Source organism: Polyodon spathula, chromosome 5, assembly GCF_017654505.1.
Source record: "Polyodon spathula isolate WHYD16114869_AA chromosome 5, ASM1765450v1, whole genome shotgun sequence".
In the NCBI taxonomy this organism is placed as follows: Eukaryota; Metazoa; Chordata; class Actinopteri; order Acipenseriformes; family Polyodontidae; genus Polyodon; species Polyodon spathula.
The window spans coordinates 19,418,065-19,431,792 of NC_054538.1; the positions used below are offsets into that span (position 1 = coordinate 19,418,065).

The following is a 13,728-nucleotide window of genomic DNA, read 5'->3' on the forward strand; positions in this document are numbered from 1 at the left end:
AAAAAAAAAAAAAAAAAGAAAATCACTTTATTGGACCAACAGGCGTTTAATAATAAGGTTAATATGTTTTGAATTGCACCCAAACTTTTCTAGTAGACTGAAAATATTTAAACTGCAAATTAGTCTTTGCAGATGTTCTGTATGCCTGCCCACACAAGAACAAGCAGTATTAATCATTAGGCAGTAATTAACTTGCATTTGTCTTCATAATGTGCCTAAAGAAGTGGTAGTAGTAGTCATAGTCGTAGTCGTATTACTATTTCCCTTCTTTATGTAAGCTAAATCATGAAAAATACTGAATACAAACATTTTTGGTCGTTGAAATAAGTGTCCATGTTTTACATTTTGTTTTTGTCCTCCACATATAATATCATAAACACTTACAAAAGCAAACTACAGTTTTGCTGCAATAACCTGCAGTAGAATACAGTATTGTGGAAGGACAATAAATTATGCCAAGCAAGGTGGTGCTACTTCAGTACAGTAAGATATAGGGTTAAAAAAAAGGTACAATAATTGCACAATAGTAAGTGCTTTTATGAAAATCTGGAATATGTTAAGTACTCATTCAATTCAACTATTAATTTAATATCTTACTTTTTCGTTCCATTTTACTGTAAGATCACTGAGTAATGAATACATTCCAGTTGTTAGACATATGTTATTCCCACAATACAGTAGTTGCCCCAAATTATCTGTGTGCTAAAACCAAAGCCCCAGCCCAAAACGCGTGTTCCAATGAGACTCTATGCCTGACGTCATGTCTGCCAGAGATTGGCTGTTCGGATCTGACGCTAACTCCAGCCCTGACAGTAAAACTTTTTAAAGACTTTTCAATCTGCACCACCAGCTAAAATATTACACCCAGGCATAGCCAGAGCAGCTGTAACATCTGCTGCTTACCTCCCCGTAGCCCTCGTTTGAGATAAAGCCGTGTTTCATTTTAGTTTTATTATTAAATACACATTTTTTTATTATTAATTTCTTTCTAGTGTTTATGCGCAGAAGTTTATAACCTAAGGAGAGCATTGTTAGCATATATTCTGTGTGCGCATCTAAGAAAGTAATATAAAACAAAACAAACTTACAAAAAAAAAAAAAATTAATTAAACAAATAGTGAAAAACAAGCAGAAAGGGATTTTACAAATAAATTTACTTGTCTTTTTTTTTTTTTTTTTCTTCTTTTTAAATATTTTGAAGTAACGCCTATGGAAATGGCTTGGATCAGATTGAATATTTTCCTTTCCATAGGTATATTTGCTTCACCGGCATTTACTTCCTCGGATAAGGGAGGGTTCCGAAGGTATACCACCTACATAGTGCAGCCGGGACAGGCTGATTCCGGCAGCCGGCACATCAGCACCATTTCCCGGACAGGGTCCGTTGGGCAGCCGCACTCTTATAACGTGGAACTTATGGCCAGTTACAACAGCCAGGTCCGGACCCGCAGGATGGGAAAGATGACGAGCCCCAGCGTGCAGCTCCGCCAGACTATCAGCCCCAGCGTGCAGTTCCATCAGCAGCACCAGCAGATTCGCCACTCCAGTTACAGCGCTAACGTCCCAACCGTGCAGGTCCAGAAACACCAGTTTAAAACTTCAGGGTAAGACTACGCCTTTTGTATTGCTAGTACGATGCCCCGGGGCAGTAGTACTAGTACTCAATAAACCGATGCCTGTCAAAACAGTAATAAAACACATCGCTTTGATGTGTTCACACGCACTAATATTACATTATAGGGTCAAAACCTGGTATTTTATTAAAGGGCCATCACCTTTATCGGGTTCATTGCTCATATAGCAGTCCTTTACTTGAACTCATAGAAGTTATTAATAGGCAGTCGGTCATACAGCTCGTCTACATGAACCTGAGCTAATACACTTTCTGTTAACTGTATGAAAACAAACAACAACAAAAAACACAGTGTACAACCAAATAAACACTGCTGCAGTTTTAATTTATGTCACACTGCACAAATACAGTACTGTTGCATTGTAATGCTGTAGTTGAGTGTGGATTTTATTAAAGCAAACTTTGATTCCATTCATGTATAGTTGAACAAAATTAAGAGACTTGTGTTCAGTTTGTTTTGAAGCTGTACCATTCTCTCTCGAAAAACACTTAATTATAAACAAGATCTAGAATGAGGTCGGGCACTCCATTCAGAACTACGTTAAGGAAGGAAATATGAATATGTTATTATTATTATTATTATTATTATTATTATTATTTATTATTATTATTATTATCATTATATAATATTTAATACAAAAGTTAAAATGTATGTTTACATTCGTTGATATAAAGTGTTAAAAAAAAAAACGAGAATTTTGATTCTATTTAAATTTTATATTATATTTCTATATATATATATATCCCCATCAGCAAATTGTAGACGCTTCTACAAGGGGCACAAAATCACCATTATGAATTGATGTATCAATAATACTGCATCTGTCTGATTAATAAAATAAAACCAGTACAACACAGAATATTGTGTGATTGGTATCAGTACCCTAAAGGTTTTTACCCAACAAAATACTTAGTATCGCAACAAAATGTAGTATACTGTAGTGTTAGGATGTGCAGGGGTATATTGAAGCATAAAGCTCTACATATGATACGGATTTTATTGATTACTGTGTAAGTACTGTGCACTGTACTATTTTAGATTTAGACTATGTTTTTGTAAGGATGTGCTGAACGTCAAATATCGAGTGCAATATCGTACTGTATAGAGGTTCCTTGAATTTAATTGAAATTAACACCTAGGTAAAGATTTTGGACAGTAATTTGATTAAATATTTCAGGAGCTATCTGAGTCAATTACTGTAGGAGTACCATCTTAATTTTTTTTTTTTTTTTTCTCGCTGTTGTTGCAGTGTGAATGTCTGTGGAGGGCAGTGCTGTCAAGGCTGGAGTAAAGCCCCCTCCTCTCAGAGATGCACCAAACGTGAGTACGCAGGCCACGAGCTGCTTCATTCTCACAGGAACAGGATTAGGTATTTCTTTCTTTGCTTCTAGCGGCAGTTGCACATCTAGTGGGATTCTGAATATACTGTAAACTCACATCTCTTGCTGCTGGAGAGATACCCTGATTACATTAGTATGTATTTAGGAAATACAAAGGGAAAGTAGGCATTGTTAATTAATTTTTTTTTTTTTTTTTTTTTTTTTTTAAAACAGCTTTTAACTATTTAATGACTAAGTAATAATTATTAAGTTTTTTTGGGGAGGAGACAAGTTTACAGTTTTGTTCAATTATTAACGTTGCTCTTCAGCTCATCGATGTCTTAGTTGTTTATAGTGTTTTAGTTGAAACTTTACATATCTGTTTTTGTTAGGTTTATCCCTACAGTGATATACTGTAACCACGCCTATGTACCTATTTTACATAACTAATTGATCAGCAAATTGTGAGTGGACATCCATCGGCTTAATTTTTTGAGAGTAAGGGGATTCAGAATCTAGCTCCTGGTGATTTTCATCATTGAGTTCTGGTTTTTGACTGGTTGGACTAATATGTAAGGAACTTGTTACCTGAATTTCAGGAAATTGTGCCAGAAGTTTTTATAACACGCTGTATGAATTGTGACCAAACTTTGCATGTACATTTTTTATCACAAATATTGGTGATAAAGTACTTCAGCATGATTTCTCGCTTGTGTAAAGTTACATTATGCATGCCGTTCCATACGTTTTTGTAACTCGGCACATTGCGATCAAGGTATGTAGTATATTCTTTTTTCAGTGGGTCTTTGTGTTCTTTTGCCATAGACAATCTCTGCTGCTGTCAGTGGACTAATTAACAGTAGAGATAACGTAGGAGCCATAGGAAGACTGTTATTGCATACCAAGTTATATCACGCTATACAGTGTAGTCATGATTTATTAATATAAAACATGTTCTAGTCTGCAGTTTTAAATTGTCCTGGGGTGTGTCTTGCCCACTTTGGGCACCACTTCTAAAAACATTATTTATTTCGGCATAAGTAAACTATTAAGGGAGTGGTTGTCCACGGATACTTAAAGCCACAATTGTAGTTCATTTTTGCAACGTGAATTTTATTGGACAGGCTAAAGAAATCTCCCTGGTAGTCTAGCAGGTGGTAGTGTGCCAGTGCCTTTGCGTAATGTTTTTGGTCTCCTCTTTATTTCTACTCAGTTAGCAGATCATCGGTTAATGAAGACTGTGTTACATTTGCCCTGTTAAATTTCTCACCAGTATAACTAAAACATTGCATTTTATGCTGAAGTCTTACTAGTTTTGCAACTTATTTATTTCTAGTTTCACAATGTGTCTAAGTAGTAAAAAAAAAAAAAAAAAAAAAAAAAAAAAAAGATCATAAGATCTACAGTCATTATAAAGAAAATATTGTTTACAAAAATAACCCTGGAGGGCCCCAAGTTTTAAATTGGATAGTTTGTAACTTATTCCACCTCATCTTCAAAAAAAGCAAATGCAGGAATTCTTGGGAAAGAATGTCTAAGTACTTCAAACCTTTATTTCCCCACTGTCACAGTTCGGAGATTGTTACTCTGTAAGCTGTGTACAGAGTGCTACGGGGGATTTAGCCAAGGCAAGCATCTACTTCAGCTAAAGGTCTTGTTGACACGGCCAGGGAATGCCCAGGGGGCAGGGGGGGGGGAGGTTTGTTTGGAAGTGAACCAGTTTCTGATTCCTCTAGTGACGGTGGCTTTATTTTAGAAAGTAATTCCCTCTGACTCACGGTTTTGAGAGAAAGCAATGTGTATTCAGAAATGCTCTGGATTAACAAGAACTCCCACATTTACTGTACAAATGATTATTTTTTATGAGGCTAAGGGGCTAATGGAAGGGTAGGCAGAGTGTAAACAATTGCAGATCAAAATCCAAATTGCCTAGCGGCCAGCCAATTATTTTGCACTGTGGCCTATGTAAGCTTAAGGGCAATGCAAATCATCACGCAAAAATAATGAGCCGCAGTCATGATAATGAGGGTTGCAATGAGCGCCGCCTGTGCATCAGGGTTTTTAGCGGCCGCACTTACAGCCCAGAGGTGAGGTGAGTAAGGAGGACAGAGAGCAGTTGGTGCTTTATGAGATTTGTGGAGCACGAAAATCAAACTGAACAACAAATATGGCAGAGCAAGGGCAGCAAAGTCCTCTTGGCTCATGGAAAAGAAAATTAAAGTTTTCTGAGGAGGAGCTGAGAGTCCTTACGGCTGAGGGCATTCGGCATGCAATTGAGTTATTTGGAAAGGCCTCAGCCAACATCAGTTATCTACCAATGAGGCCATATGGCCCTCTATAGTGGAAAAAGAGAATGCTGATGGTGTTACCAGGAGGACAGTCAACCAGGTGATGAAAAGGTGAAATTCAGCTATTAGGTCTAGGATGACCAGCAGAATGAGACGATAATGCCTTACCACTGTATTCTCTGGCATCCCAAACAAAGTGACCCTGGGTTTGAATGTGCAGGATCTTCTCTGTCTTGCCCTTCTCCTCTGAAGTTTTCCCTGCCTGTCCTGAACAAGAGCCAAGTGTCACCGCATCAGGAAGTGAACCACAGCAGCCACCAGTGACAGTGACAGGTCTCTGCAGGTGTGTGCGTTTATACAGCTCTTAATTACTTGCTTCTACAATGGTTTGCACCTTGCAAGAAGAGGTGAAAAGTTTTTGGAGGGTCAGCAATTGCCCAAGTACAAGACAAAATCCTTACATCTCATTACAATGTTTATAAACGCTTAGTATTCCAGATCCCCTCCCAATTCCATGGTCTTTTCTTTATTTGAATACATTTCAATATAATTTAAATAGATTAATGATGGCAACGTGCTAATTTGATAGCAGTTGCAGAACGGCAGGTGAAAATCATTCTTTACATACGCCACATTTTTAGTGACCGTTAAAGTCCCACCTTACGGCCGCTAAACAAGTTCACCATATAATAACTATTTTTTTAAAATATTTTACTGTAATAATATGTACTTTAAGATGCCCATATCAGAATTTAGTCTGGGATTAAAGAGATTTAGCACTGTACAGCTATGGCCAAAGGTTTTGCATCGCCTAGTATTTTAGGATTGAAACATAATTAAAAAAAAAAAAAAAAAAAAAAAAAAAAAAACTATATGAACATAATTTAGATCTTTTATTTAATATCATGTAATTAAAGAAACTACAAAATGATATTGCAGAAGTCTACCAAAGTGGTAACATTATTCAGCAGGTTTCATTCAAGTTTATGAAGCAAAATTAGTTAATTCTATTGAGTGATGCAGTACCTTTGGCCATATCTGTAACTTGACCATTGGCACATAAGTTCCTTGTGTTCCTGAACGATTTAGGATGTGTTAAAAGCACTCTGAATTGAAAGATCAGGGGCCCTCTGTACAAAGTGATCAGTGTGCTCATGTATTTCAGGAGCAATTCAGGATGTACTTAATGCCGTAATGGAGTTACTGCTTTCCTAAGGAAGGAAACTAATTCCTTAAATTAATAATAATAATAATATATTTATATAATGCCTTTCATAGCAGGCCACCATCAGAAAGCACTTTACAGAGGTAGGCTGTCACTTACAATGGGACATTTATTTAACATTTCATCTGCAGGAAGTTAAGTGACTTGCTCAGCGAGTCAGTCAGTGGCAGAGGTTGGATTTGAACCAGTGACCTTTTGGTTATAGGCCCTGGACTTTAACCACTGGACCACAATGCCTGCTGAATGAATGAATGATACAGCCGAATGTACCTTACACAAATAGAACAAGTTTGTGTGTGTGTGTGTGTGTGTGTGTGTGTGTGTGTGTGTGTGTGTGTGTGTGTGTGTGTGTGTGTGTGTGTGTGTGTGTGTGTGTGTGTGTGTGTGTGTGTGTGTGTGTGTGTGTGTGTGTGTGTGTGTGTGTGTGTGTGTGTGTGTGTGTGTGTGTGTGGTTCTGTTAACGACATGCCCACAAGGCTATATACACAAACACTATTGCCAAAGAAAGTCAAGTGAAATCTAGTGAAAATAAATAAAACATAAGTCAATTGGACGCTTTTTCACTCCATCCCAGTGAAACTTGGGAAAGCGCATTTTCTTGAAAGTTTCAGAACCTAGGTGATGATGACCTTATTTTTTCATGTTTTGGCTGGCAATTAGGAGCGAGAGCAAAGGCTGCATCATCACTTGAATTATTTATTTATTTTTTTAAATTTGGAATCGCCAATTGTTTTTTACCCCATTTTCTCCCCAATTTGAAATGCCCAATTTTAAGCCTGGCTCACCTTTTCAACCCCTGCACTAACTCGGGAGAGACAAAGACGAACACACGTGTCCTCTGAAAAGTGTGTCATCAGACGTCCGCTTATTTTCATTCTGCAGGCCCGCCACGCAGCTACCTCAGAGCTACAGTGTGTCGGAGAACCACGCAGCTACCTCAGAGCTACAGTGTGTCGGAGGACCACGCAGCTACCTCAGAGCTACAATGTGTCAGAGGACCACGCAGCTCTGGGCTGCTTGCAGGCAGGCCTGCAGGCACTCGCCGCCCCCTGGGAACTCCCGTCCACGGCCGGCAGTGGAATAGCCTGCACCCGGACTGGTAACCTCCAGGCTGTAGGGCACATACTCCACTCCACGTGGAATGTCCTTACTGGATGCGCCACTCTGGAGCCCCATCACTTGAATTTTTATTAAACTTTGCATGAGCTTTTGATGAAAAAGGTTGTTAAACATAGGCTGAATGCAGGTCACGGTGTTTATTGGGAAATACGAAATCACTGTCCATTTCATTTCATTCAATTACTGTAAAGTTATAAACGTCTTTACAGTAATTGGAAACTACATGAATCTAAAACAGACATTATTGTGAAAATCCTAATTTTACATGGACTGACATAAGTATCCAGTGCATACTTATGAAGAGGGCTGATATGAGGATAGAAAAACATCATACATATAATATAGAATACCATACATCTTTTATATCACAAATACAAGCTCTTTGTTGAAAAGCGCATCAATAAACCACAAAACTCAACTGTTAATAATAGGTATCTAAAAAGTACTCCTTTGAAGTTATAACTAATGATTAGTACATTCTAAAAATGACATGAGGATCCGTAAACCCTTAGTTTTTAGAAAAAAGATTGTGTTTTACATAAGACTTTAAAAATGTGTTTAGTCTCCAGTTTTTCTTAAACACAGCACATGCATACCAAACATTTTCTTCATGCACAGCCAAGTCATGCCAAAAGCAGAATGCCGTATCTAACAAGGGTCATTTATTTGTGATGTTCTGGTATGAAAAATAAATTAGATGACTGTGTTTATTTATTTGATTTAGGAGATGGGCGGGTGGACTATTCCCTTATGTAAAAAGCAAACATGTGCAGCCAACAATCTTACATAGACAAGGCGTGCGCACTTTATCAGGGCTATGAGGAGACACAACAGGTACATGCATAGGAGCATTGCAGTATATCTGTCCAATAGCAGCAAGCTGACAGTTTGTTTGATATAAAACTGGAAGAAGCACAGAATTATCAGCATTTCAAAGGGTGCCCGTATCCCAGACTGCACCTGCAATTGAGTGTGATAAGGGAAGACTATGGCTGCAAAAGATTTTTGAAAGTCGGCAATTGACGACCATGATAACCCACAATGCAGGTAGTGTGCAAGTTTTGTATCAAACAAGGGTTGCACAGGATTAAGAATGGTGGAGGGTGTGCTTACTTCATAAGGAAAATTTTAAAATCAAGGCCGACTGGATCTGTTCTCACATGCACCCCTATCAAAACTCCTTCCCTACAGATTCCATATGAAATCCACTAGGTGGTACCCACTGGCATATTAAGTAAAGGCATAGCACAATATATGTTTACCTAAGGCTCCAGATTTTTATTATACTGATCACCTCTATGGGATACTCCTCCCAGTCTTTTTCAAAATATTCCATGTGTTGAGGCTGCGCTCGCAAATATGTTGCATCATACAGTCCAGAGGCATACCAGAAAAGGAGACTGACCCACTTTTACAAAACCGTGACTTGTGTTTAATACAGTCTAGAACTGATGCCAAAACTGATACGCAATTTCTTGGCGACCATATAGCCAGAATGTGTGTGTAGTCGTAAAATGCTCTGATATTGAATTGCATGCCACAGAAGATATGAGGTAAGGGGAGATACAGGCCAGGGAGTGGAGCAGGTGTGCGATAAGGCTGCCTATCACTGATGGCATCTCACTTTGAAAAGGCTTCTGTATGGTTTTGTAAGCGGCAAGAAGTGACAGATAAGGGGAAGGGATTTTCTAATAATCCTCAAATCACAAGGCAATCTGTATAATGCCAGTATGATAAACTAATAGTCCTAGATGATTATGTAAGCCCATCATATTTCTGCTTCATTTATACTGGGGATCTTAATAAAAAAAAAAAAGATTGTTTTGAAACAGCTGTACTTATGCTCTACTACTTAGTGGTTCTGCTGGGCTTTAATACTTAGTAGGGTGAAAAATACGCTTTATAATCCATTTGTTTATGTCTTTAGCAATCACCGATCATGATAACCCTAACCCTAACCCTAAACCAATGCTTTACAATTAATTTATTTATGTCTTTAGCATTAGCAATCACTGATCATGATTATTTTCTGTTCTTTAAGTCAGTTTCCCTCAGTGGTCCAACAGCACATGAAGTGATCCGGTACAAAAGATGTATACCCCCAATTCAAGTGAAAAAAATAAATAAATAAATACAAGAGGTACCAGTCATAATATTGACAGAATACTGACATCAATTTACAACACAAGGTGGTAGGCAAACATAATCTAGGTATACTTTAAGAAAGCGTTGAATTTTATATTATTGAATTTGAAGCGACAGCAATGGTCCCTGTTAGGAGCAACGACATGATTTAAAACTAATAAGAAATTAATTTAAGATAGAAAAAATTCAGTTATTGTTTTGCCCTTTTATTCCTTTAAGATAAAATCATTACAAAAAAGAAAAGTCAGATTTCAAAAGACTTGGAAACTCTGTTGAACTAAATAATGAACTTCAACCCAAATGGAATAGGTGTATTTCTCCTGTGCATCCTAATAAAATGGTGGAGCCATTCGCCAAATAGAAATATTTCCTGTGGGAAGTTTGCTCTTTGGATTCAATGCAGACTCAAGTAGGTCAACTTAACTATAAATACTGTTGCTGTAGAAACGTTTTTTAAAAAGCACAACAAAAAGAGACTTATCAGAGGAGCCAGATTGAGGTCAATACTGTGCAGTACTTTAGGCTGTACTAGGCATTAAGGACGGCTAATGAGTCCCAAGGCAGAACTTATGTTTGACTGCGTCCTTCAACTAAAATGTTTTTTTTTCATTGGTTTTGATCTTCTATTTCAGTCTCCAATGATGTAAACTGAAATCTGATAGGGTACTAAGGGACATAGTTTCAAAGTGTTTCTGTATTCTTTAATTAACTCATTTTTTAAAGAATACTAAATCCTGTTAATGTTACAAAATGAGAATCAAACACATTCAGAGTGCTGAAGAGGACTTACTGTATTTGTTTGGTTCTAGTTTTGTAAAATGAACAGATGTTTTACCTCTTTCAAAAATAGGAATTCATTGAAGACTGGAGTAAATGCTTCGAGAAAATATAGCCCTAAATTCTGTACCCTGTTTTCAATCAGGATTTGTGGAAGCATTGTGTTGCGAGTGTATTGTATGCAGCAGCCTGTTTTGTTTGATTCACCTTGATCAAATATCAGCATGGATTCCTATTTCCCCAACTTGGGGTCATGTATTAATCCCCTTTGCAGGATATTGTAATACAAATACTTTATGGAAGCAAAGGAACAAGTTTTTTAGGGACAGGTACAAATCATGACTCAAATGTTTACATCCTGGCAACTTTAAATACTTTTCGATATTTCGAACATGTCTGTGTGTGATCCAACAGCAAAATACTCTTGTTTAAAATATTACATTTAAATTAGGAGGCTGTGTGGTACAGTGGTTAAAGAAACAGGCTTGTAACTAGGAGGTCCTTTGTTTAAATCCCAGTTCAGCCACTAACTCATTGTGTGACCCAGAGCAAGTCACTTAACCTCGTTGTGCTCTGTCTTTCGGGTCAGATGTTGTAAGTGACTCTGCAACTGAGGCAAGTTCATACACCCTAGTCTTGTATCTTGTAAAGCGCTTTTTGATGGTGGTCCACTATGAAAGGTGCTATATAAAGATTATTATTATATAAAAAAAAGACTGGAGAGAAATCGATGAAGCCATCGATGAAGAAAATAATTCCTCAGCCATAGAGGTAATGAATCAATGCACAGTGTTTTCAAATGCCTACAGCCAGTGGTGGACAAATCCTTACCAGGGCTTGTGTGAGTCTTTGATAAATGTTTGCTTCATAAAGCTGGTTTCCCATCCAGGGGACTTAGAGATTGTTGCTGGAGTTAAAATGCGTCCCTGTAACAGGAAGAAGAAAGGGAGTCTAAATGATTACTTATTGTGTTTCCACTTGTAGCCGTAGGGCTTTGTTGTTAAAAAATGTGTGTTCCAGTGTAATACATGAAGCTGGAGCTGCGGTAATCACAGGCGCTCTGCAGGGCTCCTATAAAAACCCACAACAGGGGGTCTGCTTATTGATGCTGTGGCCTCTGCTCTGACTTATGATGTGATCAGTTTGATGCCAGTGCAAATTATTAGAGAGCCTGTGTAACGGGGTACCCCCGCCCCTGGGTATATTTTTGGTTTCTTTGATAAGTTTGGGTTATGTGTCGCGGGGGAGTTAATATCTATTGGTATGTGAGCACGGGGATGTGCATTTGTGTGTGTGTGTGGAATAGTGGTGACAGGGAGGCAGTTTAAATCCTCCCTCTAAAAACACATGGGAATGTGGTGTATAAATAGGGTAATCACGAGTGAGAAAGGGGTTGGTGTCTTCACAGTTGAGAATGGGAGAGAGAGACAGAAGGAGAAATAACAACTAACAATTGATACTTGTGCTGAAACAGTTCAGCACAATACATGTTTGAGGTTTGTCCACTGTTTTGTCTGTCTATTTTGTTTGTTCAGTGTTTTGTTTCCTGTTTAAACTTTTTATTTTCAATAAACTGATGCAACAGCGTGTTTCACTCACCAAGCCCTGTCTGTCTACTTCCTGGCCTGACGTTACCACCAGCCAGACTGTTCACATATGGTATTCAGCAGTGGGAAACCGTTCCTTCCCAACAGGCCAGTGACGGTATTGTGGGTACACAGTTTTGTGAAGAGGGTTTTTTTTTTTAATGGAGAAGATGGAGGGAAAGAAAAGGGGGCTGGACAAGACCACAGAAGAGCAGTAGCGTCAGTTGGAGGCAAAAGGGGTGCCTATGTGTGAGGAGTGTGAGGACTTTGGACACATTTATGGAGAGTGCTCATGGGCAGCCCTCTCTTCAAAAAGGCTTACTTTGGCCAAGAGTCGTGAAAAATGATTCCGCCTCACCTTCGCAGTGTTTCCTTCCCCCTCCTACCACAGCAAGATTGAGGCCTCAAGCTGGTTCATCATCTATGGGGAGCGACAGATGCCCCCTCCCAGAGGTAAAGGAGGAAGCGGTCCACCGGCCGGACCCGAGAAGAAAGAAGGGGAGGAGCAGAGGTTCCCGGAAGAAGGCAAACAAGCAGGTGCCAGCTCAAGCACACATGAGAGTCGCCGAAGCGTCCAATGCCCATGAGGGGGAAGCAAGAACATTCAATGCCCTCAAGGGAGATCTTGGACTGGCTGGTGGACCCTAAGGGGAACTTTGTGGAGACCCTCTCTATGGAGGTTGACTTGCTGTGGGCCAGAGATGGGGAGCAATGGGAAGTCTGGGAACAACAATACCACCCAGCATCCCTTACCGACCTTGCAGCCATGGTAATAAACTACTTGGCTGCAGATATGGGAATGCCCCCAATGAATTGCCTGGGCCGGAGGAGCCTATGTTGGAACTGTCAGCATTTTTGCTGACAGCATTGCTATTGGCAACACTGCCACCCATGGGCCCCTTGATGCCTCCCTTCTTGGCCCAGGAGTACAGCAGAGCCTTTTGGGATTTTAAGGGGGGAGGTGGCCTTTGAGGCCATGTTTGCTGCATACAAGGAGGGAAATGTGTGACAGGGTACCCCAGCCCCTGGGTGTATTTTGGTTTCTTTTGTATGAGATTGGGTTATGTATCATGGCGGAGTTAATGTATATTGGTATGTGAGCACAGGGATGTGAGTTTGTATGTGTGTGTGTGAAATAGTGGTGACAAGGAAGCAGTTAAGATCCTCCTTGTAAAAACACATGGGAATGTGGCTGGAACTAATGATTTAAATGATTAATTAAGGCTCCAGCCAAAGGTGTATAAATAGGGTGATCACAGGTGAGAAAGGGGTTGGATGTTCAAAGTGGAGAATGGGAGAGAGGAGGAGAAAGAAGAATAATAACAACAATTGCTACTCGTGCTGAAACTGTTCAGCACAATACTTGTTTGAGGTTTGCCCACTGTTTTGTCTGTCTATTTAGTTTGGCCAACATGCCGTTTGTTTTATGTTAGTGTTTCGTGTTTTGTAGTCCTGTCTGTGTCCATTATCCTTCCAGGTCTGACATCACCACAAGCCACACTATTCACTGTCTGTTATTGCTAGTTATTGTCAGACAGGAAATTTAAACAGGGAGTTATTGGCTGTGCCGGGGACCTTAGCGGGACAAAGCGGGACTAAAATAATTTTTTCTTCTCATACCATAATTTAGTTAAT

The 13,728-nt window shown here is 39.1% G+C and overlaps 1 protein-coding gene across 10 annotated transcripts in view; it reads left to right on the top strand.

Annotated features, from left to right (window-relative positions):
• The first annotated feature begins 852 nt into the window (after positions 1 to 852).
• ltbp1 (latent transforming growth factor beta binding protein 1) overlaps positions 853 to 13,728 on the top strand; it is a 132,636-nt gene continuing 119,760 nt past the window's right edge. For 8 of the 10 annotated variants that reach the window (XM_041249971.1, XM_041249969.1, XM_041249972.1 and 5 more), the window contains exons 1-2: positions 855 to 1,604; positions 2,884 to 2,954. In XM_041249971.1, the coding sequence (XP_041105905.1) occupies positions 1,210 to 1,604; positions 2,884 to 2,954 (466 nt within the window). In that variant the 5' untranslated portion in view covers positions 855 to 1,209. Of the gene's footprint in view, positions 1,605 to 2,883; positions 2,955 to 13,728 lie in introns of all 10 variants that reach the window. The other 2 variants (XM_041249978.1, XM_041249977.1) reach the window with 2 other exon arrangements.